The sequence below is a fragment of the Canis lupus genome, chromosome 9 (assembly GCF_011100685.1).
Source record: "Canis lupus familiaris isolate Mischka breed German Shepherd chromosome 9, alternate assembly UU_Cfam_GSD_1.0, whole genome shotgun sequence".
NCBI classification, from domain to species: domain Eukaryota; kingdom Metazoa; phylum Chordata; class Mammalia; order Carnivora; family Canidae; genus Canis; species Canis lupus.
In genome coordinates this window covers 46,706,850-46,734,328 of record NC_049230.1, presented here as the reverse complement: position 1 = coordinate 46,734,328, position 27,479 = coordinate 46,706,850, and the positions used below count along the sequence as shown (strand labels likewise).

General features: G+C 50.1%; 1 protein-coding gene and 2 long non-coding RNA genes across 4 annotated transcripts; 1 reads left to right on the top strand and 2 right to left on the bottom strand.

The window, feature by feature from the left end:
• The first annotated feature begins 239 nt into the window (after positions 1 to 239).
• CCDC92B (coiled-coil domain containing 92B) lies at positions 240 to 18,332 on the top strand. The gene is made up of 4 exons (XM_038548536.1): positions 240 to 449; positions 10,718 to 10,870; positions 14,938 to 14,985; positions 17,740 to 18,332. The coding sequence occupies exons 2-4, from the start codon at positions 10,741 to 10,743 to the stop codon at positions 18,330 to 18,332; spliced, it is 771 nt and encodes a 256-aa protein (XP_038404464.1). The 5' UTR covers positions 240 to 449; positions 10,718 to 10,740.
• Positions 478 to 6,099, bottom strand: LOC119876658. Of its 2 annotated transcripts, none has more exons than XR_005364787.1 (3): positions 6,045 to 6,099; positions 4,416 to 4,526; positions 478 to 915 (listed from the first exon to the last, which is right to left on the bottom strand). It is a non-coding gene; the product is annotated as an uncharacterized LOC119876658 (long non-coding RNA). The 2 variants fall into 2 exon arrangements; XR_005364786.1 differs by lacking the exon at positions 6,045 to 6,099 and adding an exon at positions 5,838 to 6,001.
• On the bottom strand, positions 8,365 to 17,442 carry LOC119873338. Its single transcript, XR_005364788.1, has 3 exons — positions 16,781 to 17,442; positions 10,699 to 10,797; positions 8,365 to 8,406 (listed from the first exon to the last, which is right to left on the bottom strand). It is a non-coding gene; the product is annotated as an uncharacterized LOC119873338 (long non-coding RNA).
• Positions 18,333 to 27,479: the final 9,147 nt, after the last annotated feature.

Here is a 27,479-nt window from a genome sequence, read left to right as displayed (position 1 = left end):
CAGCTCCCCGAGCTGGGCTGCCCGCCGGGGTCCTCAGGCCTGGCTCCCTGGGCTTCTGGGGTTCCCCTTCCCCCGACTGCGCGCCGCCGGCCTCCCCTCCCCCCCGCCCCGCCCACGGCCCCTCCCCGCCAGTCCCAGGTCCCTCCCCTCCCCCCTTATCTCTCCCGCCCCCCCCCCCCACCGCTCCCCCTACGGCTCGTTCGCCAGTTCCGGTCACGTTGCTGGGTGTTTACGCCTGGAGCCCGCCCCGGACCCCCCTCGGCGCCCCGGAGCCCCCCGGAGCCCCGGCCCGACGCTCCGCATCCTCGCAGCAGCTGATGGCGCCGCAGCCGGAGCGGGTGCTGCGGAACCCCGGGCGCAGCTAGCGCGGGGAAGAAGAGCGCCTTCCCCCACCCAGCCTGGCCCGGACCCAGGGCCCCGCTGGCCCGTCGCTCCCTCAGGTCCCGAAGGTGAGGAGGCCGGTGGGCGTGGGGGTGAGCAGCCGGGTGGCCCTGGGCGGGGAGCAGCGAGGCCCGAGCTCCCGCTCCCCGGGGAGGGAGGCGGACAGGACCCGCGGGCTGCTGGCAGAAGTTGTCCTCCGCCGCCCGGACTTAGATCCTTACCGGCCCTGGCGAAGAGTCCAGAGCGGCCTGAGGTCGAGCCACCGCCACCTCCGGCCACCTCCCATCACACACATCTTTCTGCCTTCTTTCCCTGGCCTCCCTCCCTGGTACCCCTCTTCCCCATCGTCCTTAGTCTCCATCTCCCCATCGGCTTTCTCTGGGAGTCATATTGGAGGCATAATCAAGCAGTACACCAGACTGAAGGGAATGGGTGCTCCAGTTTCTTCATACATCCCACTCCCGTGTCTCTGGATCCTCAGCTTTGCTGAGGTTGGCTGTCCTGAGATCTTCAATGGAGAGGAGAAGCCATAGCCTAGGGGTAACAGGGGGAGAGGGGTTATGGAGTGGGGAGGATCACAAGACCCTTCTAGAAGGTGGCTCCACCACTGGCCAGGTGAGCCCACCTTGCAGAGTCCCGAACATTTGTCAAAAGCTGACTTCTTGTTCCCAAGACAAGTCTCCAGGAGAGCCAAGGACTTGGGTGTGGGGGCGGGGGGTGGTGGTGGTGAGGGGCATTACTTTCTAGTATATGCACTTACTTGCTCTGGTGATTCCCAGTAACACTCAACTCATTCTCCCAATTTCACCAAGATTCATTGTACATCTGTTCCATAAAAAGACAAGATCTTCCCCTCAGGTAGCTTATAGCTTAGAGCAGAAGCCAGGTCTCACAAACACACACACACACACACACACACACACACACACAGGTTGGGGGAGATTGAAGTGTGATACATAGCATAACGACACCTGGGAAACACAGAGATGAAAGAAAGTCATCCCAACTTGGTGAGGGTCAGGGAAAGCTTGGTAATAAAGGTAGCCTTTCAGAAGTGCTTTGAAGGATGGGTCAGGTTTCAGGAGGCAGAGATAGGGTATTGGGATGTCCATCCATGTTTATGAGGAGAGTTTGTTGTGAGAGCAGTGTAAAGGAGAATCCCAAAGAGGAGGACATCAGACTGCAAATGTGGACCATGCTTAGATTTGAAGGCCTTAATGCAGGTGGGCACCCAGTGTGGAGCTCTTAGTTGCCAGCCACTATAGTTGTGGATATTAGGGAAGGTACTTAACCTGTTTGAGCCTCTGTTTCCTCATATACAGAGTGGACATACTAATAGAACCTTCAGTGTAGGGTTGTTATAAAGATAAATGAGTTAATATGTATGAAATGCTAAGAAGCGCCAGCCATTCATTGTTGTTATATAAGTAGTATTACCTGTGCATTGATGATTATCCTAAATATTATTGCCTGTGCCTCCATATCTGAGAAAGATATCTTTTTTTTTTTTTTTTTTTTTTTTTTTAGATTTAGATGGTTTTGAGAAAGATATCTTGAGTTCTACCTCTAACCCCAGGCCTAGAGTCAGGTAGTAAAGAGGAATAATGACTAAATATAAATAAATAAATAACGTAACATAACATAATTCATTTATTCATGTATTACCATTGCCTGTCCTATCTATACCTGCCCTGGCTATAAAAATGATAAAAAATGAGTTTAACCTTCTCCCTGAAACAAGAAGGCGTATTTAAAATTTTTTAACAAAATGTGGATATTGAATGTTCAGAACAGTGCAAGGATATTTGTTGACTCAATAAATACTTCCAGTCCCAAAGAGAAAAGAAACACTAAGAATGAAATTGAAACTGGGACAAGAGAAGCAGTCAGGGAGTGAGGGGTGGTGGAAAATGCAAACTCCACACAAGCGGAAAGCTCTGCTTCCTCTCCCAGCCACTTTGTCTGCCTGAGGGTGAGATGGGGCAGCAGAGGCCAGGAGACACTAGGCAGAGTAAGGGAAGGGGAGTGGTTGGCCACCCAAGGAAAGACTGAGCTATAAAAGTGGTTTTCAGACTTTTGATTAGCAGAAGCCTTCTCTCCAATGAATTTGTATGTACAAGCCCATCAAAATAAAGAGAGGTAAAAATAGCAAAGCCCCTGTCTTGTGCCTCCAACCATTTTTGGCAACTTCTGAGACCCCTCTGCAGAATTTTGGGCTCTATAAAGCAAGATTTGCAAACCACTAATTAGGATGATCCCAAAGACCCCTCTGAGCCTGAGTGCTATGTGAGTCTTCATTTTCTGTGGTTTTTCCAACCCAAAGAACCATAATAAGGGGAAAGGGGAAAGAACTACAACTTCCCATTTGCCATATCTGTCGGAATCAGATAGCTGGAAAGAAAAGTGGGTACTCAGACGCTCCAAAAAGATAGGCAAGAGGTGAGGCCGTTTCCAGAGACCAGGAGCCCAAGCCTTAGAGTGCCAGAATTTTATGTTTCAGACAGATAAGAGGTATGTCAGAAGTACTGGAATTAACTCTATAAATTTGAACCTTGTGTTACAGGTCCTTTTTAAATTTTTTTATTTTTTTAAAGATTTTATTTATTTATTCATGAGAGACACACACACAGAGGCAGAGACACAGGCAGAAGGAGAAGCAGGCTCCCCACAGGGAGCCTGATGTGGGACTCCATCCCGGACCCGGGGATCATGACCTGAGCCAAAGGCAGACACTCAACCACTGAGCCACCCAGGTGCCCTCCTTTTTTTATTTTTAAATAAACAATTTTTTAATGAGCATTTTTCATCAAACTAGAAAATTAAAACAAAGTAAAACTAGGAGCACCAGGAGAAGATGGGCAGCAGAAATGATACAAACTCTGAGGTGGTCAGGACAGTGCACAAAGGCAAGGGACCCTTCTCACTGTTTTTTTTTTGGTTTTGTTTTGTTTTGTTTTTTAAGATTGTATTTATTCATTCATGAGAAACACACACAGAGAGAGACAGGAAGGCAGAGACACAGGCAGAGGGAGAAGCAGGCCCCATGCAGGGAGCCTGATGTGGGACTCCGGGGTCTCCAGGATCACACCCTGGGCCGAAGGTGGCGCTAAACCACTGAGTCACCTGGACTGCCCGGACCCTTCTCACTGTAACCTGTGAAGCTGGGCATCTATGAGCTGGATGTGGGCAGAAGACAAAGGTGATAACCCTACCTTTCAACTGCTCCCACGGATCTGGACCAAATCCTTGTGAGAAGGCACAAGCTTCTTCTCAAGCCAGAGAGTTGTAGGACTGCGTTGTTATGCAAACATCTATGGCATTTCTAGGACATTTTCCTGGCTTGGGCCTTCTGAAGTGTGTGTGACAGCCACACGTGAGAGCACTGTGTTGTAGTTCCCCGTCCCAATCCATCTCCCATCCTCCCCCAAACAAATAACACAATCATGTGTAAGAAAAAATATCTGCCAGGACCGTTTGTGACCCAAATTTCTGCCCTGAGAAGAGCAGCCTGCCTAGTTGGAAGCAAATCCTCAAGTCCTTCTGGGAAGGCTCAGAAACAGCTGGTTGGCTCAGCCTCTCACCGTGGCCAAGGTCCAGTCTCCAGGGCTGTGTGGAAAGAGCTTTTTCTCTTCAGAACACTTGCATTTCAGAGGCTGGGAACAGACATTTTCTCTCTTCATCATAAGCAGAGGCCCACATGCTTTCGCCCTCTAGGTGCACACAGAACAGACACATAGACACAAACAAAGCAGGACACCCCCCACACACACATGCATGTATACGTAGATGCACTCCTCGAGAACACACACAGTCTCAGGTACATGTGCAGACACACAGGCACACACATCCCAATACAGTTACACAATAGCACAGACATAGCTCATCTATTTCTCCTAAGTTATGCACCAGGATATTTGACTTCCCACTTGAGATCCATGTTTCCTTGTTTATGGAAATGTTTTCCTTGAGTATGGCGAATCTAACAACGTTTCCTTGAGTATGGTGAATCTAACATGTCTCAGGCTTGATCTTACCTTCTCTGTAAATCTGCTCCTCCTTCATCTGCCCCAGCTCCACGAACTCACTTGTGCACTCCACTGAGTAGTTACTGAGTATATCCTATTTGTCAGATGCTGTGCTAGGCACTAGGGAACGGGAGGAAACAAAACAGAGTCCTTCATCTTGTGTTGCCATGCTCTGGCAGAGGAAATAAACAAGAAGCAAAATAGGGACGCCTGGGTGGCTCAGTGGTTGAGCATCTGCCTTTGGCTCAGGGTGTGATCCCGGGATCCCAGGATCGAGTCCCACATTGGGCTCCCTGCGTGGAGCCTGCTTCTCCCTCTGCCTGTGTTTCTGTGTCTCTCATGAATAAATAAATAAAATATTTTAAAAAAAGCAAGAAGCAAAATATAATATATTCATGCAATGCAGATTAAGGGAATAGAGGATGAGAGAGGGTTCTATATTAAATCAGGTAATCAGAGAAGGGCCCTGAGGAAGTGACATTTGAACAGAATCCTGAATGAAGGGGAAGAATGGGCCATGAGGGTATCTGGGTAAAGGGTGTTCCTGGAAGAGGGGATGGCAAATACCAAGTCCCTGAGGTAAGAATGTGTTTGGCATATTCAGGAAATAGTAAGGAGGCCAGAGTGGCTGGGAGGGAGTCAGCAGTGGGAGAACAGTAGTAGATGAGGGCAAACAGAGCCAGAGGCAATTTTAAAGAGTCTGGTAAGAATTTTGGATTCAGTATTAAGTGTAATGGGAAGCTGTTTTGAGTGGGGGGCAGGGAGACATGATCAGACTTGTTAAAGGAGCCCCAGTTGCTGTATGGCAGACAAGGAGCAGGTTACTGCAGGGCATACCAGAGGGCTGGTGGTAGCTGGGACAAGGGTGACAGCAATGGAAATAGTGAGAACTGATTGGATAGAGCATACACATTTTCAAAGGTAGAGACAACTGGATTTGCAGATGGATTGGCTGTGGCATATGAAGAAACAGAGGAATCAAAGATAACTCTTAAGTTCTTGGCCTGAGCAACTGAGTGAATAGGCAAAAACTGGTGCCACTTATCAAGATGGTGAACAGTGGGCAAGAGCAGGTTTATAGGATGGATCGCAAGAGCTCAGCATTGGGACTTGTAAATTTGAGAGACCCATTAGACATCCAAACAGAGGTGTTACATAGTCAGTCTAGCATGCAGGAGTCAGCATATAAATAGTATTTACAGCCATAGGATTGGACAAGATCACTTAGGGAGTGATTATAGATTAGAGAAGAGGTCCACTGTGAAAGAGGTCTAATGTGAAAGATGAAGAAATGTAGAAAGAGCCAACAAATGTGCCTACATATTTGAGTTGCCCAGACAGGAAAACTGGGAGACATCCTGAACATTCACCCTCCCCGTCATCATGACTTAATCCACTCGCACATGCTAACAATTCTACCCCAAAATACACCTGGAATTTCTGTCTGTCTTCACCTCCATCATTGATCCAGGCCTCTATCATCGCACCAAGATCACTGCTCCACTCTCCCAGCTCACCTCCCACATCCACTCTGCCCCCTCTAATCTGCCCTCCCCACACCACACCAGCCAGAGTGATCTTTTAGAAATGCAAATCCTATCTTGTCCCTCCTCTGCTTAAAATTCTTAAATAACTTACCAATTCATTTAGTATTAATCCAAAATTCTTAGCATAGTTTACAAGACTCTATGGAATTCTTCTCTTGTTAACCTCACTTCCTGCAACCCCCCTCCCCCCGCCTCAATAACTGACACTTCAATCCTCACCAGCAGTGACAATGTTTCAGTTCCCCCAAAACACCATGTGAAGCACTTAGCACAAGGCTTGGCACACAGTAGGCGCCGAATAAATGTAAGCTAGTACTAGTACACTACCCCAGAGTATTATTCCCTATTTAGCATGCTCTTCCCTTTATTATTCTAATTCCTACTCCTCCTTCAAGTCTGTGTTAGTTTTCTATTGCTGCATAACAAATTTCCACAAACTAAGTGGCTTAAAAGAACATAAACTTGTTATCTCATAGTTTCTGAGGATGTGGAGTCTGCCACATTCTAGCTAGGTCTTCTGCTAAGGCCCTCAAATGGCTGAAATTAAGGCTGGCTGCATTCTCATCTGAAGGGTCAACTAGAGAAAAGACCCACTTCCAAGATCCCTTAGAGAGTTCATAGAATTGACTTCTGTAAAACAGCAGTCCTCATTGCTTGTGAGCTGTCTGCCAAGAACCATCCTTAGCTACCTGCAGCCTCTCTCAGGTCTCATGGCCTCCTCCCATGAGCCTCTCCTGGGCTCCTCACAGCATGGTGGTTTACTCCTTCAAGGCCAGAAGCATCATTTCTCTCAGGCTTCAGATCTTTTCCTTCAGTACGGGCCCTATGAACCAGCTGCCCAGGATAATCTCCCTTTCGATTAACTCAGAGTCAATTGACTGGAGACCTTTATTATGTTGCAAAATCCCTTCACTTTTGTCATATGTTCTAATCACGGAAGAGAAATCCATCATATTCAGAGTCCCATCCACACTCAAAGAAAGGGGAGAGTGGGGCAGCCCAGGTGGCTCAGTGGTTTAGCACCGCCTTCAGCCCAGGGCCTGATCCTGGAAATCTGGGATCGAGTCCCACATTGGGCTCCCTGCATGGAGCCTGCTTCTCCCTCTGCCTGTGTCTCTTCCTCTCTCTGTGTCTCTGTGTGTCTCTCATGAATAAATAAATAAATAAAATAAGAAAGAAAGAAAGAAAGAAAGAAAGAAAGAAAAAAGAAAAGAGAGAAGAAGGAGGAAGGACGGAGAAACGAAGGAAGGAAGCAGAAGGAAGGAATGCCTCCTGACGCAGGCCTCCCACGCACTCCCCCAAACCGCCCCCCACGCAAAGACTACGCAAGCAACACCTACACCAGCAAGAAAGAGAGTGTATCTATACCAGGAGCTAGAAATCTTGGGGGCCATCTTCGAATTCTGCCTGCCACAGAGTTCTGGCTTAAAATCAGCTCCTTTTGGACACATGGGTGGCTCAGCAGTTGAGCATCTACCTTCGGCTCAGGGCATGATCACAGAGTCTCAGGATCAAGTCCCACATGGGGCTCCCCACAGGGAGCCTGCTTCTCCCTCTGCCTGTGTCTCTGCCCCTCTCTCTCTGTGTCTCATGAATAAATAAATAAAATCTTTTTTAAAAGATCACTTCCTTCAAGAGACCTTCTCTGACCCCAAATCTAAAACAGGTCCCACATTATAGTTTTCCACATCACCCTGTATGTTTCTTTCATCGTGCTTTTCACAGATTATAATTGTATACTTATGTGTATTATTATTTGTTTGATGCATTTATTTATTTGTTTGATTCTCTTCATCCTGCAAGCTCCACAAGAGCAGGAATTTTGTTTTGCTCATCACTGTGCCTCCCACACCCCCACAGTTGGCAATATATAGATCGTTGAATGTATGAATGAATAAATGAACAAATCAAGCTAAGGATTAACCTACTTGCACACTAGGCAGACAAGAGAAGAAGTGCTCTGCACTTTTTAATTTCATTTAATTCTCACAATTATCCTTAGACTGTCACTATTAGCCCCATTTTACAGAGAAGGGAAAAAAGTTGAGAGAGGTCAACTTCCTTATCCAAAGTCACACAGCAGGTAACTGAAAGACTCAGGATTCAAACCCAGTTCTCACTATGAATATTGGGAACCTACTTTGGATTCAGAAGATGCAGCTAGAGAATTGGGTCTACCACCACTTACTGACCACATGACCTGGCACAAGTCACTTCAGCTCTGAGTCTCAGTTTCTTTACTTGAGAAATGAGGGTGGTAATATCTACTGAAAAGTAGTTAGTGGGCAGCCCCGGTGGCTCAGCGGTTTAGCGCCGTCTTCAGCCCAGGGTGTGATCCTGGAGACCCAGGATCGAGTCCCGCATCGGGCTCCCGGCATGGAGCCTGCTTCTCCCTCTGCCTGTGTCTCTGCCTCTCTCTCTCCGTGTGTCTCTCATGAATAAATAAATAAAATCTTAGAAAAAAAAGAAAGAAAAGTAGTTAGCAAAAGTAAGATAATATGTATAAATTTCTTAAACATAGCAGATGGTCAGTAAATGTAGCCAACGGTTCCCACAGGCCAAAGGGCCACCCCCTGCTGAAATGAAAGACCTCTTTGGTTGAGTTAGGGAGTATAGGAAATGCACCCCAAGAAGGCAACCTATGAATCTCAGGTGCATATGCTTAATGTGATCCTACATATAGGTTTTCAGGTGCACATGCTTGATGTGATCCTACATATAAAAATCTGGATTTGCAGAGATTTACATCGAAGTCAACCTGGAGGGGAACATTTGCCAAAAAGAGCTGTCCATCACCTGGCCTCTCTCTCCACTGCCCAGGGAATTCCTTGGGCAGATAGAAACAGTTCCTTCAAAAGCTTAGGGAGAGAGGTGCCTGGGTGGCTCAATCAGTTGGCGTCAGACTCTTGGTTTCGGCTCAGGTCATGGTCTCAGTGTCATGGGATTCAAGCCCTATGTTGGGCTTGTACTCAGCGGGGAGTTGGCTTGAAGATTTTCTCTCTCCCTGCTCTGCCCCCGCTTATGTGTGTGCATGAGCATGCACTCTTTCTCAAATAAATTTAAAAAAAAATTTTTTTTAATTTTTTTTAAAATAAAAACAAAAAAACCTCAGGGAGTCCATGGCAAAAAAGGCATGAACTCTACCTCCTATTTCTGCCCTCTGCTTATGCTTCTCCAGGACAGTGATCATCACAGTAGGGACTTCCTGGGAAAGGGATCGGATCAAGGGGCGGGGGGGGTGAGGTGGGGGGGGGGGACTGCAAAGCCATTCAGGGGTACAGAGGCACCTGGGTGGTTCAGTTGGTTAAGTGTATGCCTTCAGCTCAGGTCATGATCCCAGAGTCCTGGAATGGAGCCCTGCATCACATCGGGCTCCCTGCTCAGCAGAGAGTCTGCCTCTCCCTCTCTCTCTCCCTCTCCTCCCTCTGCATGCTACGTCCCCCTGCTTGTGCTCCCCCTCTGTGTGTCAAATAAATGGGTAAAAATATTTAAAAAAAAAGACTCAGGGGTACAGAGCTGCCCTCCCTTCACAGTGTCTTATGTGTCCACCATGGATTCACTGCATGGGTCTCCCTATCACCCTCTCCCACTCCTATTTTTTCTAACTTTTTTTTTAGGATTTTATTTTATTTTTTTTTTAAGATTTTATTTATTTATTCATAGAGACACACAGAGAGAGAGAGAGGCAGAGACACAGGCAGAGGGAGAAGCAGGCTCCATGCAGGGAGCCTGATGTGGGACTCGATCCTGGGTCTCCAGGATCACATCCCGGGCTGCAGACGGCACTAAACCACTGCGCCACGGGGGTTACCCTAAGATTTTATTTTTAAGTAACCTCCGCACGCAACATGGCTTGAACTCGTAACCCCAAGATCAAGAATTGCATGCTCTATGAGCTGAGCCAGCCAGGCATGCCACCCCACTCCCCTTTTATTTTTATTTTTTAAAAGATTTTATTTATTCATGAGAGACAGAGAGAGAGAGAGAGAGAGAGAGAAAGAGAGAGAGAGAGAGAGAGGCAGACACACAAGCAGAGAGAGAAGCAGGCCCCATGCAGGGAGCCCGATGTGGGTCTCAATCCCGGGACTCAGTCCTAGGACTCTGAGATCACGACCTGAGTGGAAAGCAGATGCTCAGCCACTGAACCACCCAGGCACCCCCCCACACTCCCCTTTTAAAAAGGGACTCTGCTACCTGCCTTCAGCCCATAGAGTTGGTGTTGGTAAAATACTCATCAGATCTTCCTCCTCTGTGACCTAGAGCCCAGAGTCCTGGGTTAAGGTTAAGTCAGAGAAATAGAGTTGAACTAGGGGAGGGTGTGCTCTAACTATCATCCTGATCTATCAGCTGGTGGGCACCCTTGGACTGGGATGCTGGTAGGATGCTGGCAAGATGCTCCACAACATCTTCATGTTAGCCATGAGGAAACCAAGAGCCCAGAGAGGGAGAAAGCTGGCCCAAAGCTGGTTAAGGAGCAGGCTACCACCTGCCTCTATTTTTCTTCACTGACTTTGCTGCTCCATTTGTGTTCCTCTCTGAGAAGCAGAAAGGCTAAAGTTATATGCAGGCAAGGGAGTACAACCATTTCCCTCCAGGCCTCTGGTTCTTCATCTGTTAAATGGGAATAATTATACTTCCCTGACAACACACTCGTGACCCTTAAGGGGAAATGAGTGCAGTGCGAATAGGAGCCCAGATTGCGGGGGATCTCTGAGGGCAGATGGGCCCACGAGATGTGGATTTACCTTATCATCTTCCCCCCAGGTGAGGCCCAGGCCTCGGTTGCCATGGATACCATGTCCCTGGAGCATCAGATCCAGAGTGTGCAACGCCACATCAGCTTCCTGAAAAAGGAGCAGATGGCCCTGCTGCGAGACCTGCACCTGGAAATCCTGAGGCTGCAGAAACGCTGTTCAGGTGAGGCCTGGAGGATGGGAGGTGGGAGAGGGGGACAGGAGGAGGGGTGGGCAGGGGGAGGCAGATCATGGAAGACCTCCACAAATATCAAGACAGCTAACAAGTTTGTCCTGCTCTCCCAGGGTAGTGGGGAGCCATTGAAAGTTTCTGAATAGCATCATGCTATATTATGAAACTCGGCAGCTGTATGGAAGATGAATTAGAGGGGAAGGGAGGCAAGGAGACTAGTGATGGGCTGATGAAACGGTCCAGTGAGAGATGATAGGGGTAGAAAGGGGAAGACCAATGGGAGACAGGATGAAAGGGAGGACTTGGCAACTGATTAGATTTGTGAACAAGACAGAAAGAGGCACCAAGAATGAAGCCAAATCCCAGGCCTGACCTCTGCTCTTGGACCTCAGGCTTCAGCCGCCTGGCCGTCTCAGAGGCTGGGCTCTGGCCCAAGTGCTCACCCAGGCTGAGTCTCCAAGTGCAGCCTTTAGATTCAATGACTCATAGAATGTGTCAGTTGGAAGAGCTCAAAGTCTTCATTATACAAGGTAAACTAAGACCCGGAGTGAGGAGAGAGAGAGAGAGAGAGAACCACTCAGTACCCTAGTGACAGAGCCAAGATTAGCACCCAGGGCTCCAGACTCTCAGCTGTGCATGCCTCTGCAGCTTTCTGCACATTCTCTCCCAAGATGCTCAGACTTCTACCTACCTTCCAGCCTCTGCTCATGGGAGGCTCCCCATTCTTCAGAAGGAAACTGAGTGACCTGCCTGGCTTCTCACTCTGTGGCATGAGAAGCTGGTCCTCCTGACTCTCAGCCACCACACCCTCCTCTGGCTCCATATATAGATTCAGCTTCTACATTCCTAGGCCAGGCTCCCTGCCATCTCCCTGAAGCCCGGATGGCAGTAGAGGCCAGCCCAGGGGGTAGGGACAGCCCATACCGACTCACCTCTGCCTGATGCCATTTTTTCATTCTAATGACAACATTTTTTTTTTAATTTTTTATTTATTTATGATAGTCACAGAGAGAGAGAGAGAGGCAGAGACATAGGCAGAGGGAGAAGCAGGCTCCGTGCACCGGGAGCCTGACGTGGGATTCGATCCCGGGTCTCCAGGATAGCGCCCTGGGCCTAAGGCAGGCACTAAACCGCTGCACCACCCAGGGATCCCTCTAATGACAACATTAAAGGAAAATCAGAATGAGTGTGCCCTAAACCCTACAGCTCTTGCCCTAATTTCTTTTTGCTTTGCCCTAATTCTGAAGACCTGGGTCCTTCCACTCAGGACATAGGTCAGGATCCCAAGAAGGTGTAATAGGCAGCAACAGCCCCCACCACCTTGCCCAGCTGGGTATGGAACTGCAGTCTCTTGGTTATTGATTAAGGAGATAAAAATAACTCTAGGCTGGCCTGGAGCATCCACTCTTGGGGCTGAAATAACTGAATAAAGCCCTTATTCCAAGAGATGGAGGAGTGAAGAGGGGAAAGGAACAAAGAAGATTTTTTTCAAGGAGATTAAACAGACTCAGAGGGGCGCCTGCTTCACTCAGGCCATAGAGCACAGAACTCTGAATCTCAGGGTCATGAGTTCCAGCCCCTTGTTGGGCATGGAGCCTACTTTAAAAAGTAAAATAAAATTTAAAAAATGTAGGGATGCCTGGGTGGCTCAGTAGGTTAAGCGACTGCCTCGGGATCTCAGGGTCCTGGGATCAAGCCTCACATCAGTGTCCCTGCTCCTCCCTCTTCCTCCACCCCTCCCCTGGCTTGTGCTCTCTCTCTCTCTGTCTCTCTCGCTCACTCACTCACACACTCTCTCTCAAATACATAAAATATTTTAATAAATAAATATATATATAATATATATTTAAATATATATACATATATATATATGTACCTGGGTGGCTCAATTGGTTGAGCTGAGCATCCAACTCTCTCTTTTTTTTTTTTAAGATTTTATTTATTTATTCATGAGAAACATAGAGAGAGAGGCAGAGACACAGAAGCAGGCTCCATGCAGGGAACCTGATGTGGGACTTGATCCCAAGACCCCAGGATCACGCCCTGGGTCAAAGGCAGATGCTCAACCACTGAGCCACCCCGGCGACTCAGCATCCAACTCTTGATTTTGGCTCAGATCATGATCTCCGGGTCTTGAGATTGAGCCCCATGTGGGCTCTCCCTTGGCCCCTCCTCCCTGCTTGAGCTCTCTCTCCCTCTCTCAAATAAATAAAATATTTAAATATATATATGTGTGTGTGTGTGTGTGTGTGTGTGTAAAATAAACAGGGACTCAGAAGCTGGGAAGGGGATGGGAGAGAGGATGAACTAGTGTAGGAATCAAGTGGGCAGGGCTTCAGAAAGAGCCTGCCAAAAAGGGGTGCCACTCAGACTGAAGGGGTTTAAGAGATGGGAGTGTTCTGGGTGGTAGGGCAGCCTGGATGATGACAAGAACTGCCCATGTATTCAGCACTGACTTAGTCCTGGTTTGGACCCTCCGTTTATTTTCTCTAATTTAATCCTAGCAACAGCCCCTTAAGAGGCAGGTGTGATTTTTGTTCCCATTTCACAGAGGAGAATACTGAGGCTCAGAGAGTTATTGTTACTGACCCAAGGTCACACAGGGTATCTGACCTCACTGCATGGTCTTCTAAAGGTAGGGATTCTTGCCAGAAGATGGGCAGGGAGATTTGATGGATGGGGGAGTGGAGTTCAACTAGGAGTCTATCTCCCCTCCCCCAACTTCCCTGGTTAAAGGTGAAACCAGCCCACTGGGAATTAGTGGCAGAGCCAAATCCTTTGGGGTACTCCGGGGCCTTGCAGGAGGGGCCAAGTTGGCTCCAGGTAGCCCTGGAGAGTAGAGGCATCAGGGTCCTCCCTGGGACTCCAGGAAGGAGGTTCAGACTCAGGTCACAACAAAAGGCCCAGGTACCCTGGCTCTTGGTCTCCTAACAACAGTTGGCCTCCCAAGGGAAGAGCCAGCGAGGAGAGGCAGACAGAGGGGCCGCAAGGCTAGACTCTGTAGGTGTTGTCGGGCATTGATCCCAGAGATTTGCTACCTTATCCCACTCCCAGGTTCACATGTCCTCCCTTTAGGCACCAGATTGCATCCCTGCAGGTACACACACTTGCTCCTGAGGAGGTGCCCTCTGCTGCCAGCGGCTGCCGGCCTCCCTCCCAGTCCTTTCCCAGCTCTCAAGCGGTGGTGGAGTTGGGGGAGCTGGGGTGAGGCTGAAAAGATGATTAGACTCAGCTGGCTGAGGGAATGGGGCATTCTGGGCTGTAAGGAATGGGTACTGGGAAGACAGGCAGGCGCAGGGGTGGTGGCTGGGCTGCGGCTCCCAGGAGGAAACCTCTAGCACCCGCACCCTCAGCGAGCGGACCCCGCCCCTCAGCGCCAGCCAAGCATCCTGTGGGCCTTCCGCCACCAGGGGGCGTTGTCCCCCGTGAGGCCCCTCTCCCTGCCTCGTGGAATATAGCAGAAACAGGGCTTGGAAAGGAGCAGGGCTGATGCTCAGAAAATAACACAGGCACAGCAGCGCTGGCTGTGAAAATAGTGAAATGCACGTACCCTACTGGTAAATATCCACTTCCCTCCAGTGTCCCCAAGCAGCCTTCTCACATTCACCAACTAAAACCCTGAAGGGGCTGTGGGACCCACACCACAGGGGTCCCTCCAGAATGGCTCTGGCTGGTTGTCATGTTAGACATTTGTACATCACCGCGGGGAAGGAGCAAATACCCCCCGAGCCCCCAAAGCAAGCCGGGCTCCTCAGTCCCACAAGGGTTGAACTAACTTCCACATGAACGCATGGTGCTTGCACTGGAAAAATCTCTGGGCTTACAATCAGGCCAGTCAGGCTTAGGCGGTGCCTTGCACCTCTCTTCATCTCTTCCCCTCACTGGACTGCAGTAAAATAGGTATGGAAGGTGGTTTAGATGGTTTCTAAGGATGCTATTATTGCCACTTGTTCCGTGATTCCATGATCTCCCTCCCTCTCTTTCTCTCTCTCTGTCTCTTTGTTTCTCTCTCACACACACACACACACATACAACTGCCTTTTATTTTCTCCCTCTAGAACTGACTCGTGACCTGGAGATGAGAGAGGCCCAGTCTCATCAGCAAGGTAAGAGAAGGATGACTGGTGGGGAGATGCCATAGGGGCCCAACAGGTCACCTTTTTCCCACCACTTAGTAGGACCCAAGCCTTCTCTGCCCCCAGGCCAGACTTGGGGGACAGCCACTCCTCAGCTTTTTGAGCAGAGTGCAGGATGTCAGCTCCATTTGCCTATTCATCTGGGTGGCTTTATGCAATGAACAACCGGCACTGGCACCACCATACCCTGTATCCATGTCTCTGTCCAAGTAGGAAAATGAAAGCTGGAGGATTTGGTATACAGGAAGTCCACCTGGTCTATGACTCATTTCCCAAATCTTTCCTTTAAAAAAAAATTTATTTATTTATTTATTTATTTATTTATTCATGAGGGACACAGAGAGAGAAGCAGAGACATAGGCAGAGGGAGAAGCAGGCTCCCTGCAGGAAGCCAGATGTGGGACTCAGATCCCACAACTCCGGGATCACGCCCTGAGCTAAATGCAGACGCTCAAGCTCAACCACAGAGCCACGCGGGTGTCCCTCTCCCTAATCTTTCCCATCCTTGCTCAACTGATTTCCATGATCAGTCCACACCTTCCAAGATGCCGAATGTTGAGATCAACACCATGGCAATATGGAGTGCATGACTTCAAGGAAACTTATCTAGGTGAGGAGAAAAAAGAAACACATGCACATCAGCAAATCCTTCATCTGACAAAAGCATAACTTCTTGCCATTGTAGCAATTCCACTAAAATATTTATTTACTGATTATTACTTCACCCATAACATGGAGAGGGGGAGATGGTTGTTCAGTGGGCATAGAGTTTCAGTTTTGCAAAACAGAAAAGTTCTAAAGACCTGTTACACAACAATGTGACTTTACTTAGAACTACTAAACTGTACACTTGAAAACACTTAAGATGGTAAACTTTGTTATTTGTTTTTTGGTACAATTAAACAATTTTTTTAAAGGAGGGGTTCCATTGTTAAGATCTTAATCACCAAAATTAGGTGATCTTTGAGAACTGGGACTGGGTGTTATCCATTGTCTCAAGGTGCAAGACATGGAAAAGGACTCAGTAAAATGCTTAATTTCAAATGAATCACCATGTAGTCTTCCTTAGCCAGGAGGGATTTAGCAGAGAGTGGACTCCCTGCCATATTGACGTGCAGATTGTAGATCAAGAGCTACATACATGATCAAAACTTAGGCATGGACAAAGCTGGGAGTTTAAGGTAAAATGTTGAGATTGCTTTGAATATTTGCATATTCGTGTGTAAAGATCAAAGCATTTATAGATTTGAATGAATTCTGCCCACTGCCTAAAGTGGGCAACCTCTTTATGCCTCAGTGCTGGGAGGAAGGGGGGTTACATCCCAAATACCAGATCTGTAACAAGAGCAACCTTCAACCCACCTACTATCCTTCCTTTGAAAGAGTTTCTGGGGTCATCTGACATTAAGGTATAGCCCAATGGGGGATCCCTGGGTGGCTCAGCAGTTTAGCTCCTGCCTTCAGCCCAGGGCATGATCCTGGAGTCCCGGGATCGAGTCCCACATCCGGCTCCCTGCATGGAGCCTGCTTCTCCCTCTGCCTGTGTCTCTGACTCTCTCTCTCTCTCTCTGTCTCTCATGAATAAATAAGTAAAATCTTAAAAAAAAAAAAAAAGATATAGCCCAACGTCCTGGTTTTTATCTTCTCAGTGGGTTTGAGAGCTTCATTTCTTTGTCCCCCTGACACTGATTTCCATGTCCTTGCCTAAGTCACCTTTTGCCTACCTTTTGTCACCTTTCAGCTATCTGTCTCTACAGTCACTTACTTATGTGAATCCCAGGATTTGTTCCCTGCTGAAATGGAGCTCATGATCCAAGAGGCAGGGATCCTCAACACTGTAGGTACATTAGAATCATCTGGGAACTTTGAAGAAGCGCCAGTTCCCAGGTCCAATCCCAGAGATCCTGATTCATCTGGTCTTTGTTAGGGCGCAGGAAACTATATTCTAAAGCTCTCTGGGTGGTCAGTATGTACCCAGTGTTGAAACTCAACGCAGCAGGCAAAGGCAAACAATAAATAACATACATAAATTACGAGAGGTAACAACTGCTCTAGGAAAGAAACTGCAAGGTGCTGACCTACTTGATTCCCCTTTCCTGCCCACCTTCCCTAGTGGTAGGTCTGCCAGCCCCGCCCTCTTGCATGTCTCTCCTACCCACAGGCTTTTGCACAAACTGTTCCTCTGTGCAAAGCACCCTTGCCTCCCTCTTCACTGCTTAACTCCAACTCATTCTTCCAACTGCTGCTAGCCTAAGTGGCTCCTCTGCCGAGAAGACTGATTAGGTCACAGTATCCTGTTAGTCATTAGTCATGGCGTTGGCACATGTCACAGATGCAACCTCACATGCATTTGTGATTCCGGACGCTACCTCTCCCGCTTACGCTTGCTGTAAGCTTCACGAGGAATGTTTCGTTATCCACGACGTCTCCCAACACCTAACACAGTGCATACAGTAAGGGTCCCACAAACAATTGTGGGTGGGATGAACGGGCAGGGAGGGTTTTTACGTTCAGGCTGAAACCTGAAGAATTAGAGAGGCCAGATCGGCGCAGGGGCCCCGCGGACGAGAGAGGAAGGGCGGCGTAGCCGACGGGTCGGGAGCGAGGGAGAGCGAGGGAGAACGGATAACCAGGGGCCTGCGGGGCTCGGTAACGTGGACCGGCGAGCGGTGCGGCGTCGGCCAGGCGGGGGCCGTCACCTGTCTTCTCTCCTCCCCTCTCCAGAGGCGGCGAACCGGGAGCTAGAGAGCAAGTGCCGCGCGCTCGAGTCGCAGCTGGCCGCGCGGACGGCCGCCAACGCCGAGCTGCGGCGGGAGGTGGCGCAGCGCGAGGCGCTGGTGTCGGCGCTTCGCTGCAGCCTGCGCGCGGAGGAGCGCCGCTTCCTGGAGGAGCTGCGGCGCCGCAGCCACCGCGCCACCGTGCTGGGCACCGAGCTGCAGAAGCACACCGAGGCGGCCGCCTACCTCTCCTGCCAGCTGCACGCGGCGCGCCAGAGACTGCAGGCGCCGCGCCCGGGCCCCGCCGCCGCCGCGGCCCCCGAGCCCCGGCCCCGCCGCCGCGCACAGCGGGCCCGCCGCCCGCCCGCCGCCGAGGCCGCCGCCAAGGGCCCGGGCCGGGACTGGGCCGCCTGGGACCGCGCGGCCCGCGCCCTGGACGACGCCGATCCCATGCCCGACCCCGCGCTCTTCCTCCACGCCCGGAGGCCCCCGCGGCCCAGCGGCCGCAGCCCGCGCCAGCCACCGCCCCGGGAGCCCCCCGACCAGGCCGGCCCGCCCAGCCCGCCCAGCCCGCCCAGCGCTCCCGGGGAGCCGGAGTAGGCGCGCGGCCGCGGGGGGGGGGGGGGGGGGGGCGGGGGGCGCGAAGGCCGGCCCGGCGTCCCGCCAGGAGCGCTGCTGGGGGGCCCGAGCGGAGGCGGCCGCAGCCCCCCCAGCCCTCCCGCGCGCCCCAGCCGGGCCGCGTCGCCTCCCCCGAGGGAGCTCTGCCGCGGGGCCCGGAGAGAGCGCGGTACGGAGGAGAGGAGAGGAGAGGAGAGGAGGACTCGCGCGGTACCGACGCTCCTCTCGTCCCCGCCCCGCTGCAGGGTCGCGCCCTGTCCCGGGAAAGCTGACAATCGTGGGACGCGAGGGGGAAGGCTGGGCGGGCCTACGAGAGGAACGCAGCGGCACTCAGCACCCCTGGGCCTTCCAGCTCCCCTCCCGCCCCGCCCCGCCCCGCCCCGCACGGCCGCCCTTCCTGCCGAGCCTTCCTGTAAGGAGAGGCTCGGGCTGGGGGGCTAGCGGCTAGCGGCTGGACCCCTTTTCTTCTGAAGCCGCTTCTCCGACCCCTACCCAGCTGATAGGTCCTTACCGGTGAGCACCCAACACTTTAAAGGCATTTCCTGCCAGAGCCCCTGGTAGGGAAAGTATGAAGCTTGAACTTCTGGAAGGTAGCACCCACGGACCCTTGCAGAGGAGGACAGAATGGGTTTTCTGGCAGAACCTGCTCTAAAGCTGTCTCCAGTTTAGTTCTTCCCCAGGATGCCCACCCAAGTATTCAGACTGAGTGAGAGCTGTGCTAGGGAAGCAAGGGGGCACCCTGGAATCAGCCACTCTGTCAGGCTGGTGGAAGGGCAGAACCTGCCTACCTCTCCTGGAGGTAGCTGGGAACCTGAAGGCTGCCTTGGGAGCTTTCCTAGTCCTGTTTAATGGTGCTAATTTCGCCCAGCTGCATCCAGAGGTGGGAAGAAGGGCCAGGTTCCTGGAAGTGGCAGTGGTTGGTCCAGGTTCGAGTTTGCTGGGGGCCGGCAGGGGTGTGTGTGGGGGTGTGTGTGTGCAGGGGGCAAGGGTAGGGCACAAGTTAGTTTCCCGGCTGGTCCCTCCAGGGGTGCCCCCAATCCTACCAGAACTGACAGTGGCTGGTGCTCCAGGTCCTCAACCCTCCTGTTGAGGATGGAGTGTGGTAAAATGGAAAGTGGGATACCCCACCTCCTAACTACCTTCTCCCCAGCTCCCCCCTCCTGACCAAAAGCAGGAAGTGCAGTTCTAGTCCAGCACACAGCCCCCCAGGCCCTAGACCCAGCCCAGCCCCAAGAAAGCAAGCCCTAGAGCCCGTCCCCCATGCCATGGCTCCTCTGTTGGTCCTGCATTGAGTCCTAAGTGCCTGTGAGGTCTTAAAGGGGCTGCTGAGGGAGTGTGGGGGGCAGGGAGAGGCCTTTACCTCACTCACAAATAACGCATCATGGCAGGTCCTGCCCTTGGCTGAGGCCAAGCATTCCGTGTGTCACCCAGGGTCTGGGAGGTGAGCAGAGTCAATCTCTAGGGATGGTGAACGCTTCTCCCATCATGCTCCCTGTAATGAACAGGAGGAACCCGCAACCATGTTCTCTTTCACTCTATGTGTTAGAGAGAGTGGGATCAACCAGAGGCAAAACCAGTGAGCACACTCCCAGCTCCCGCAAATATGCTGTCCTCCCCCAGCTGACTGCACCCAGGACTGCTGAGACCACTGAGCAATAAGCAGGCCTCATCCGGGTGTCCAACCACTGGGATGCCAGAGCCCAAGGTGTGGATACCCTTGGCACAGACCATGCTCTCTCCCTCTCAGAGTTGGGCCACAGTGGTGGCCTGGGGTCATTGCTCTGCCTGCCCTGGCCTCTTACCCTCCTCTCCTTGCCCCATTTTTGTGCCTCTGCCCTCCGTGTCTCCCCTCAAGGGTGTGTGACTCACTGTCCCCCCGTCCTGTTGCCTCCCTTTCAGAGGTGTCTATATGAGGATGCCCTTCTCCTCTCTTGACTGCACTCTCTCGAAGGGGCCCAAAGGACTGTGGGAAGGAGGGAAAGGGTGTCTTTCTGGAGCAGCCCACCCGGACCCTGAGCTTCCACAACCACACTTTTGGGGCATACAGGGTGACTTTGTTTTGTTGATTCTTGTACAAAGATGGTAAAATACTTTATCCACCCACCCACCTACTAAAAGCCATAGCTATGCCCGCCTGGCCTCCTCCCAGCTCTATAGCAATAGCCCTTACTCCCCCTTCCTTCTTGGGGACCCAGAGTGTCTAGCTGGGGCCCTCTACCACACCCCACCCCAGGGAGCCTCCAGGGGCCTGCCGGCCTCTCCCTAAGTGACCCCATCAGCACCGCTGAACTCCTATCTCTCTTCTAAGTGACCAGATATAATGACCCTTAATTATTTGTAGGGTGCTTGGAGATCCCCCAGATGAAAGGTTCTGAGAGTGCTGGGGTGGCTGACTTGCCGACTCTCACCTGAGGTGTTGAGGGTCTGGGAAAGGAAATAAGCCAACCTTCCTCCTCCATTCAACAAGCTGGAGGAGGGGCTGAAGCAGATGGAGGTTTTCCAATTTTAACAAATTCTTCTTCCCTGTTCTTTTCCTGGAAATAATGGACTGAAGACTTCCCTCTATCCATCTGCCCCGGGGGGTTTGGAACAAAACCCTCAGTGCAGTAGAATGAGATTGGGAGTCAGCAGCCTGCCCTTGGCCTCAGGAGTCCCAAATTCCTCAGCCTCCAGCTCTCTTGGAGCCTGGAGGACCCACCCTGCCAAAGGAAAGAACCACTCCCATAAGCCCCTGGAATGTCTGGGTGACTAGAAGAGAAAAGATTGTGTCTCTTCCCCTCTCCTCCACTCTTCTCTGCAGCACAAATCCCCATTGGAGGAGGGGCATGTTGACAAGAACACTCTGCCTTTGGTAGGGCTCCAGCCACACCCCAAGTGTGGATAGATCCAGGAAGGAGAGCTACACGTGGGGACTGTTCTGGAAGTCAGCCAGGGACCAGTGGGCAATGCAGCATGAGACTGTGCCCCTGCCCCCCAAATCCCACCCACAGTGGCCTGCAGTTTGAGGGAGCACTCCAGGGCTGAAATGGGGTAGCTCTTCCCCAAACCAGCAGTAGAATAGAGGTCTCCTAATGGGGAGGAAGGAGACCAGGAAGGTATGGAACAGCATCTCTTTAGTGCAGGGAGCTGGGGGCCCCTAAGCACCCTCTCCTTGAGGTGCCAGCCTTGAACGGGGGACATACAGGGCTTCCAAACCACCTGGCAGGAGCCCCATGGGTGGGGCAGAGGGATCCTGCTCCAAATTCTCTGTTGGCTGCGCTTTTTAATCCAATGCTTTTCAGAGTGTATACACTCACCCACAGAAATAGAGCCCTATGCTTTAGGGATGACTGTCATATGCCTTATTCTTAATAAAATATCTTAAAAACATAAGCCAGACCTCTTCTCTGTGGGCACTCTGCCCTACTCCACCTTTGTTCTTGCAGGTGTGGGAAAGAATGCGGATGGAGGACATGGAGAGTAGTTTGGGAGTCAGCTGGTGGATTGTTGAGACTGGGAGCTGAGACTCTGGAGGCTTCTCTGGATATTCCTCACAAGGCACATCTGAGGTGTCCCAATGCTCAGGCTGGCCCTGACTCTTTCCCTGTACCACCCCAATCCAAATGAACAAATGAGACCTTAGCTCTGAGGCTCCTGGCTACAGCTAGGAGAGATAGACTGGGAGGTCTCCAGGCCTGGAATTGCCCACAGTTCAGGCTGGAAAGGAATCCTGGGGTTCTGGCATCTTTGGCCATGCTGGTTCCCCTTCCTTGACATCCAAGCCCATCTGATCCAGCTACAAGAAGCCCAGCCTCCCAGAAATGAGCCCTATTCTTACATTCCATTAATGAGGGTTACCCTGAGACTGCAATTAAGGTGCTTGGCACACCCAGCACCCACAAGAATTTAAACCTGTACATTTTCAGTGTAGGTCTATGTTGTGGACCACTCTGGAAAAAAAAAGCAGCAGCCCTGTCTTCTAAGGATTTGGGGGACATAATGGTTTGCCTGAAACCCTTCTGATACAGGATCCATTGTTTCCTTTTGGGGAACTGCCCTTCTTTTTTTTTTTTTTAAGATTGTATGTATTTATTCAAGAGACATATAGAAAGGAGAGAGAAGCAGAGACACAGGCAGAGGGAGAAGCAGGCTCCATGCAGGGAACCTGATGCGGGACTCGATCCCAGGACTCCAGGATCACGCCTGGGCTGAAGGTGGCACTAAACCACTGAGCCACCCAGGGGTCCTGGGAACTGCCCTTCTATTTCAGTTGAGGGGTGGGGGTGCTGCCTCTACTCATGTGACCCAGGTAAAGTAAGTCACCCTGATTGGGCTGGAAGTAGGCACATGATTCAGTCTGAGCCAATGAGAGTCAGTCTCAGGACTTTTGCTGGAGCCATTCATTGAACATACCAAGTTAGATGCCAGGGATACAACGGTGAATAAAACAACTATTGAGAAATACAAACTCTCGGGTGGCTAAAATAGCAGAATGTCAGTCTGGAGGTCTGGCAGGCTGTTTGCCACCACAAGAGATACTGAATATGAAGCTATCACACCAGAAGCAAAAGCAGAGGAGATGGAGACAATTCCTGGTAATTAAGCTGCTGGATCCAGCTATCCTGCATCACATATACCCCTGCCCCTTTCAGGTATGTGGACTAATACACCACCCTCTTTTAAGTGGTCTACATTTTTTGTTTTTTTGTTTGTTTGTTTTGTTTTGTTTTTTACATTTTTTGTTTTTAAGTGGTCTGCATTAATTTGTGCATTAAAAAACGATTTTATTTATTTATATATTCATGAGAGACACACACAGAGAGGCAGAGACATAGTCAAAGGGAGAAGCAGGCTCCCTGCAGAGAGCCATCCCAGGACCCCAGGATCAGGAACTGAGCCAAAGGCAGACGCTCAACTTGAGCCCCCCAGGTGCCCCAATTTGTGCATTTTTTAACTTTATTTTTTTGAACGAATTTTAGACTTAGAGAAAAGTTGCAAAAGTAATAGAGAGTCCCTGTATATCCTTTACCCAGCTTCCCCTAATATAAACATCTTACTTTATCATAGTACAATTAAAACCAAGAAATTGACCTTCGTGGATGACTATTCACCAAGCCATAGACCTTATTTGAATTATCAGTGTTTCCACTCATGCCCTGTTTCTGTTCCAAGTGTTCTAACCAGGATCCCATTGCATTTAGTTATCTTTCCTTAGTCTCCTCAGTCTGTGACATACTTTTTAAAGCCATTTTGAGTTGAATTTTCCTGGCTTGCTAATCCCAAGAGTCATAATGATGTCCAAGAACAATCAATCAGTGGGGGGAAAACAAGTGGACCCCAAACAATAAATTGCATTGAATAAAGTATTTGCAGATCTTTAGGGAGGGGATAACCCCTTCCAGTCAAGACTAAAAAGGAGTTTAACAAAACAGTGATATCTGAGCTTGACCGTAGACCTGGGATGGCTTCCACACCTGGCCTGTGACACTCCTCCCAGGGAAGTCGGCATCAAGAAAAGATAAGTGACTTAACTTGAGGTAAGTAAGGAAGTTGTAGTGAAGGAGTCAGGGATGGATGGAGCTGAAGTTGAAGTCACATGTATTGACTCCAGGTAAAACAGGCAGGCAGGCCTGAGCTGCCCCATCCAGCTCCTTGCCCAGCCTCTGAGGATCAGATTTGAGCCCAGGATGGGCTAGGACCAAACTGGTAGCAATTCCCATTCTAAGAAGTATGGCCCAGGCTTCTGTTTGCCCATCACCTTTTATCTCCTGGGTCAGCAGGGAGAGGGAAGGCCCAGCTCTAGATAAACATCTGCTCAGGACTCTGGAGTCCTGTGTTCAATTCAAGAAACAAGAGGGATGCCTGGGTGGCTCAACCGTTGAGCGTCTGCCTTTGGCTCAGGGCGTGATCCCTGGGTCTGGGATAGAGTCCCTCATTGGGCTCCTGATGAGGAGCCTGCTTCTCCCTCTGCCTATGTCTCTGCCTCTCTCTCTGTCTCTCATGAATAAGTAAATAAAATCTTTAAAAAAAAGAAAGAAAGAAAGAAAGAAAGAAAGAAAGAAAGAAAGAAAGAAAGAAAGAAAGAAAGAAAGAAAGAAAGAAAGAAAGAAAGAAGAGAAAAGGGGAGGAGAGAGGAGGAATTGGCTTAGGATCCCTCACAAACCTCTAGGGTGCTTGGCTAAACCCAGCCCAGAGATAGTATAGGTGGAGGTGTGCAACATCAGCACCAGATAACTCTGAGATCACGTATGCAACCCCCTCAGCTTACAGATGGGGAGACCGAAGCCTGGGGCATCTCTGTGACTGTCAGCTCTTCCCTCCTGATAGTTCTGCTCACATAGGTTTGGGGTTGAAGGAGATAGAGCAGCCCCTCTTTTATGGGTCCCTGGAGTCAAGCCAGTGAGGTAGGGGACTCCCTCCTGCAATCTAGGAGTCTGGGTTCCTGCTCACCCCTCCAACCCCTTGGGAACTCTGAAAAGGAGGGGGGAATATGAATGTCCAGCTGAGTGGGTGTATTCATCATAACACTAATTAGGGAGGTGGGAGGCTTTAAGCAGCTAATTATGTAGGCTAGGTCTCAGCCTTGAAAAACCTCCCTTCATACTTAGTTAACATCTTTACCCAGGAGCCCTAAAGATGGGGAAACTGAAATGCTAAGGAGTGTCACCCAGGCAGCCCCAAGGATGGGAACTATATAACAGGAGCCTACTAGGGAAAGGGGAAGGGATTCATGGAAGCTAAGTTGCAGGTTTTAAGGCTGCTGGGACTGGTTAATCACTAGACCCATGGACAGATTGGTCACTAGTACCCATGCTGGCCAGTGGGCACTCAGCTCCTGACCATGAAGAAGATAGGAAAGCAAGGCCAGGGTATAGTACAGGCTGGTACCTCTCGAAGGCTCAGCCTGGGTCTCAACCAAGCATTGTGGAAATGATCTGCAGCTCTGGATACAGTTCATAAAAGCATACAGTTCATAAAAGGATATCTGCAAAGAAAGCCCACATATTATAAATAATGATGGGGATCAAAGGTGAAACCCTGAGTTGCTCACAACACTCCCTCCTCAGCATCCTGTGGAGCCCTCAAAAGGACTGCTTGGTAGTCTCGACATCTGACTCATCCATTCAACCAGCAAATGTGCATTAAGCACCTTCTATGCTTCAGACTCTGCGAAGACACTGGGGATGCCCAGATAAATAAGGTACAGTTCTTGTTTCTAAGAAGTCTCCCAGTCTAGCAACCGGATGCCTTACCTGAGAACCAGATGTGCCAGCATGGCCAAGACAGTCTCAGTTTATGCCTGCTATCCCAACGCCATTGTTAATGGAGTCCACTTTCACTCTCAAAAGTGTCCTGGTTTGGAGAATAAGTTATACAGTCACCTTAACCATGGCATAATGTACAGGCACTGGTGGAAATAGTTGTGGAAAGTGGTAGGAGTAGTTGCTGTTGAGACCATGATGAAGAGAAACTGGTGGAGGCAACTTGAAACCCAAAAACCGTCTGCTTAACTTAACATGTTATTGGAGGTCATGGGACACCTGGGTGCCTCAGTGGTTGAGCGTCCCACATCGGGTTCCCCGAGGGGAGCCTGCTTCTCCCTCTGCCTATGTCTCTGCCTCTCTCTCTGTATCTCTCATAAATAAATAAATAAAATCTCTAAAAATATATATATTATCGGAGGTCAGACCACCAGACTACAGAGAAAGTGGCCAGAGGATGATACTTTCTCTGTGGATCTGTTTTGCTATCACCAGGCTTGCTGCTCCCAGTGTTAAAACTGAGCTAATGTTTCTGGTTATGAGTAACTTTACCAGCATGGAGGGGGCTTCTACCTTCAGCTACAATGGACTGGGTACAATTCTCCACATTCCTTGAGTTTCATAGATATAAAGTATCCCGCAGTTGGGAGGCTGGTTAAAAGAATTATGGTACCACCACACAGTGAAATTTTGTTTTAAAGATTTTATTTATTCATGAGAGACACACAGAGAGAGGCAGAGACACAGGCAGAGAGAGAAGCAGGCCCCCTGCAGGGAGCCCGATGTGGGACTCGATCCCAGGACCCTGGGATCACACCCTGAGCCAAAGGCAGACGCTCAACCGCTGAGCCACCCAGGTGTCCCCACACAGTGGAATTTAATCCAGCCATGAAACAGAACGAGGAAGCTCTTCATGTATTGATATGGAACAACCTCCAGAATGTACTGTTAAGTAAGACAATCAGGGTAGGTAGGGGCGCCTGGGTGGCTCAGTCAAGTTAAGCATCTGTCTTCTCCCTCTTCCTCTGCCTGTCACTCCCCCTGCTTGTGCTCTCTCTCAAAAAAATAAATGAAATCTTTTTTTAAAAATGAGGGTGGAGAATAGCAGGTACAGTGTGTTAACATTTGTGTAATGAAAGGGGGAAAATATATATACACACTCTTATATGCAGCCTATAAAAGAGCTAGTAATCTTGGTGGTCTAGGGAGGGAACCTAGGTGGTTGGGGGCAGGTGACAGATTTCACCATTTTCACCCTTTTGTACTTATTTGAAGTTTGAACCATGTGAACGTGTTACCTATTTAAAATTCTAAGTAGGGGCAGCCCGGGTTGCTCAGCGGTTTAGCGCCGCCTTCAGTCCAGGGCCTGATCCTGGAGACCTGGGATCTAGTCCCCAGTCGGGCTCCCTGCATGGAGCCTGCTTCTCCCTCTGCCTGTGTCTCTGCCTCTCTCTGTCTCTCTCTGTGTCTCTCATGATTGAATAAATAAAAATCTTAAAAAAATAAAATTCTAAGTAAAATTGGGATCCCTGGGTGGCTCAGCAGTTTAGCACCTGCCTTCCATCCAGGATGTGATCTTGGATTCCCAAGATTGGGTCCCGTATCCGGCTCCCTGCATGGAGGCTACTTCTCCCCCCACCTGTGTCTCTGCCTCTCTCTCTCTCAGCTCAGTTCAGAGCTGCCTCTTTCCAGAAGCCTTCCCGGACTCTCTCCCCTGCACACTTAAAACAGTCATCTTTAAAGGTTTTTATTCTGTAGCCTTGGACATGAAGTTGTTGTGTGCATTTCATTTCATCCACCAGATTGAAACTTACCCTGGCAGGGCCTGGGTCTGATCATCTCTGATCTTCCTGGAGTACTGAGCTTTTTGCAAGCTGTGCTAGAAAGA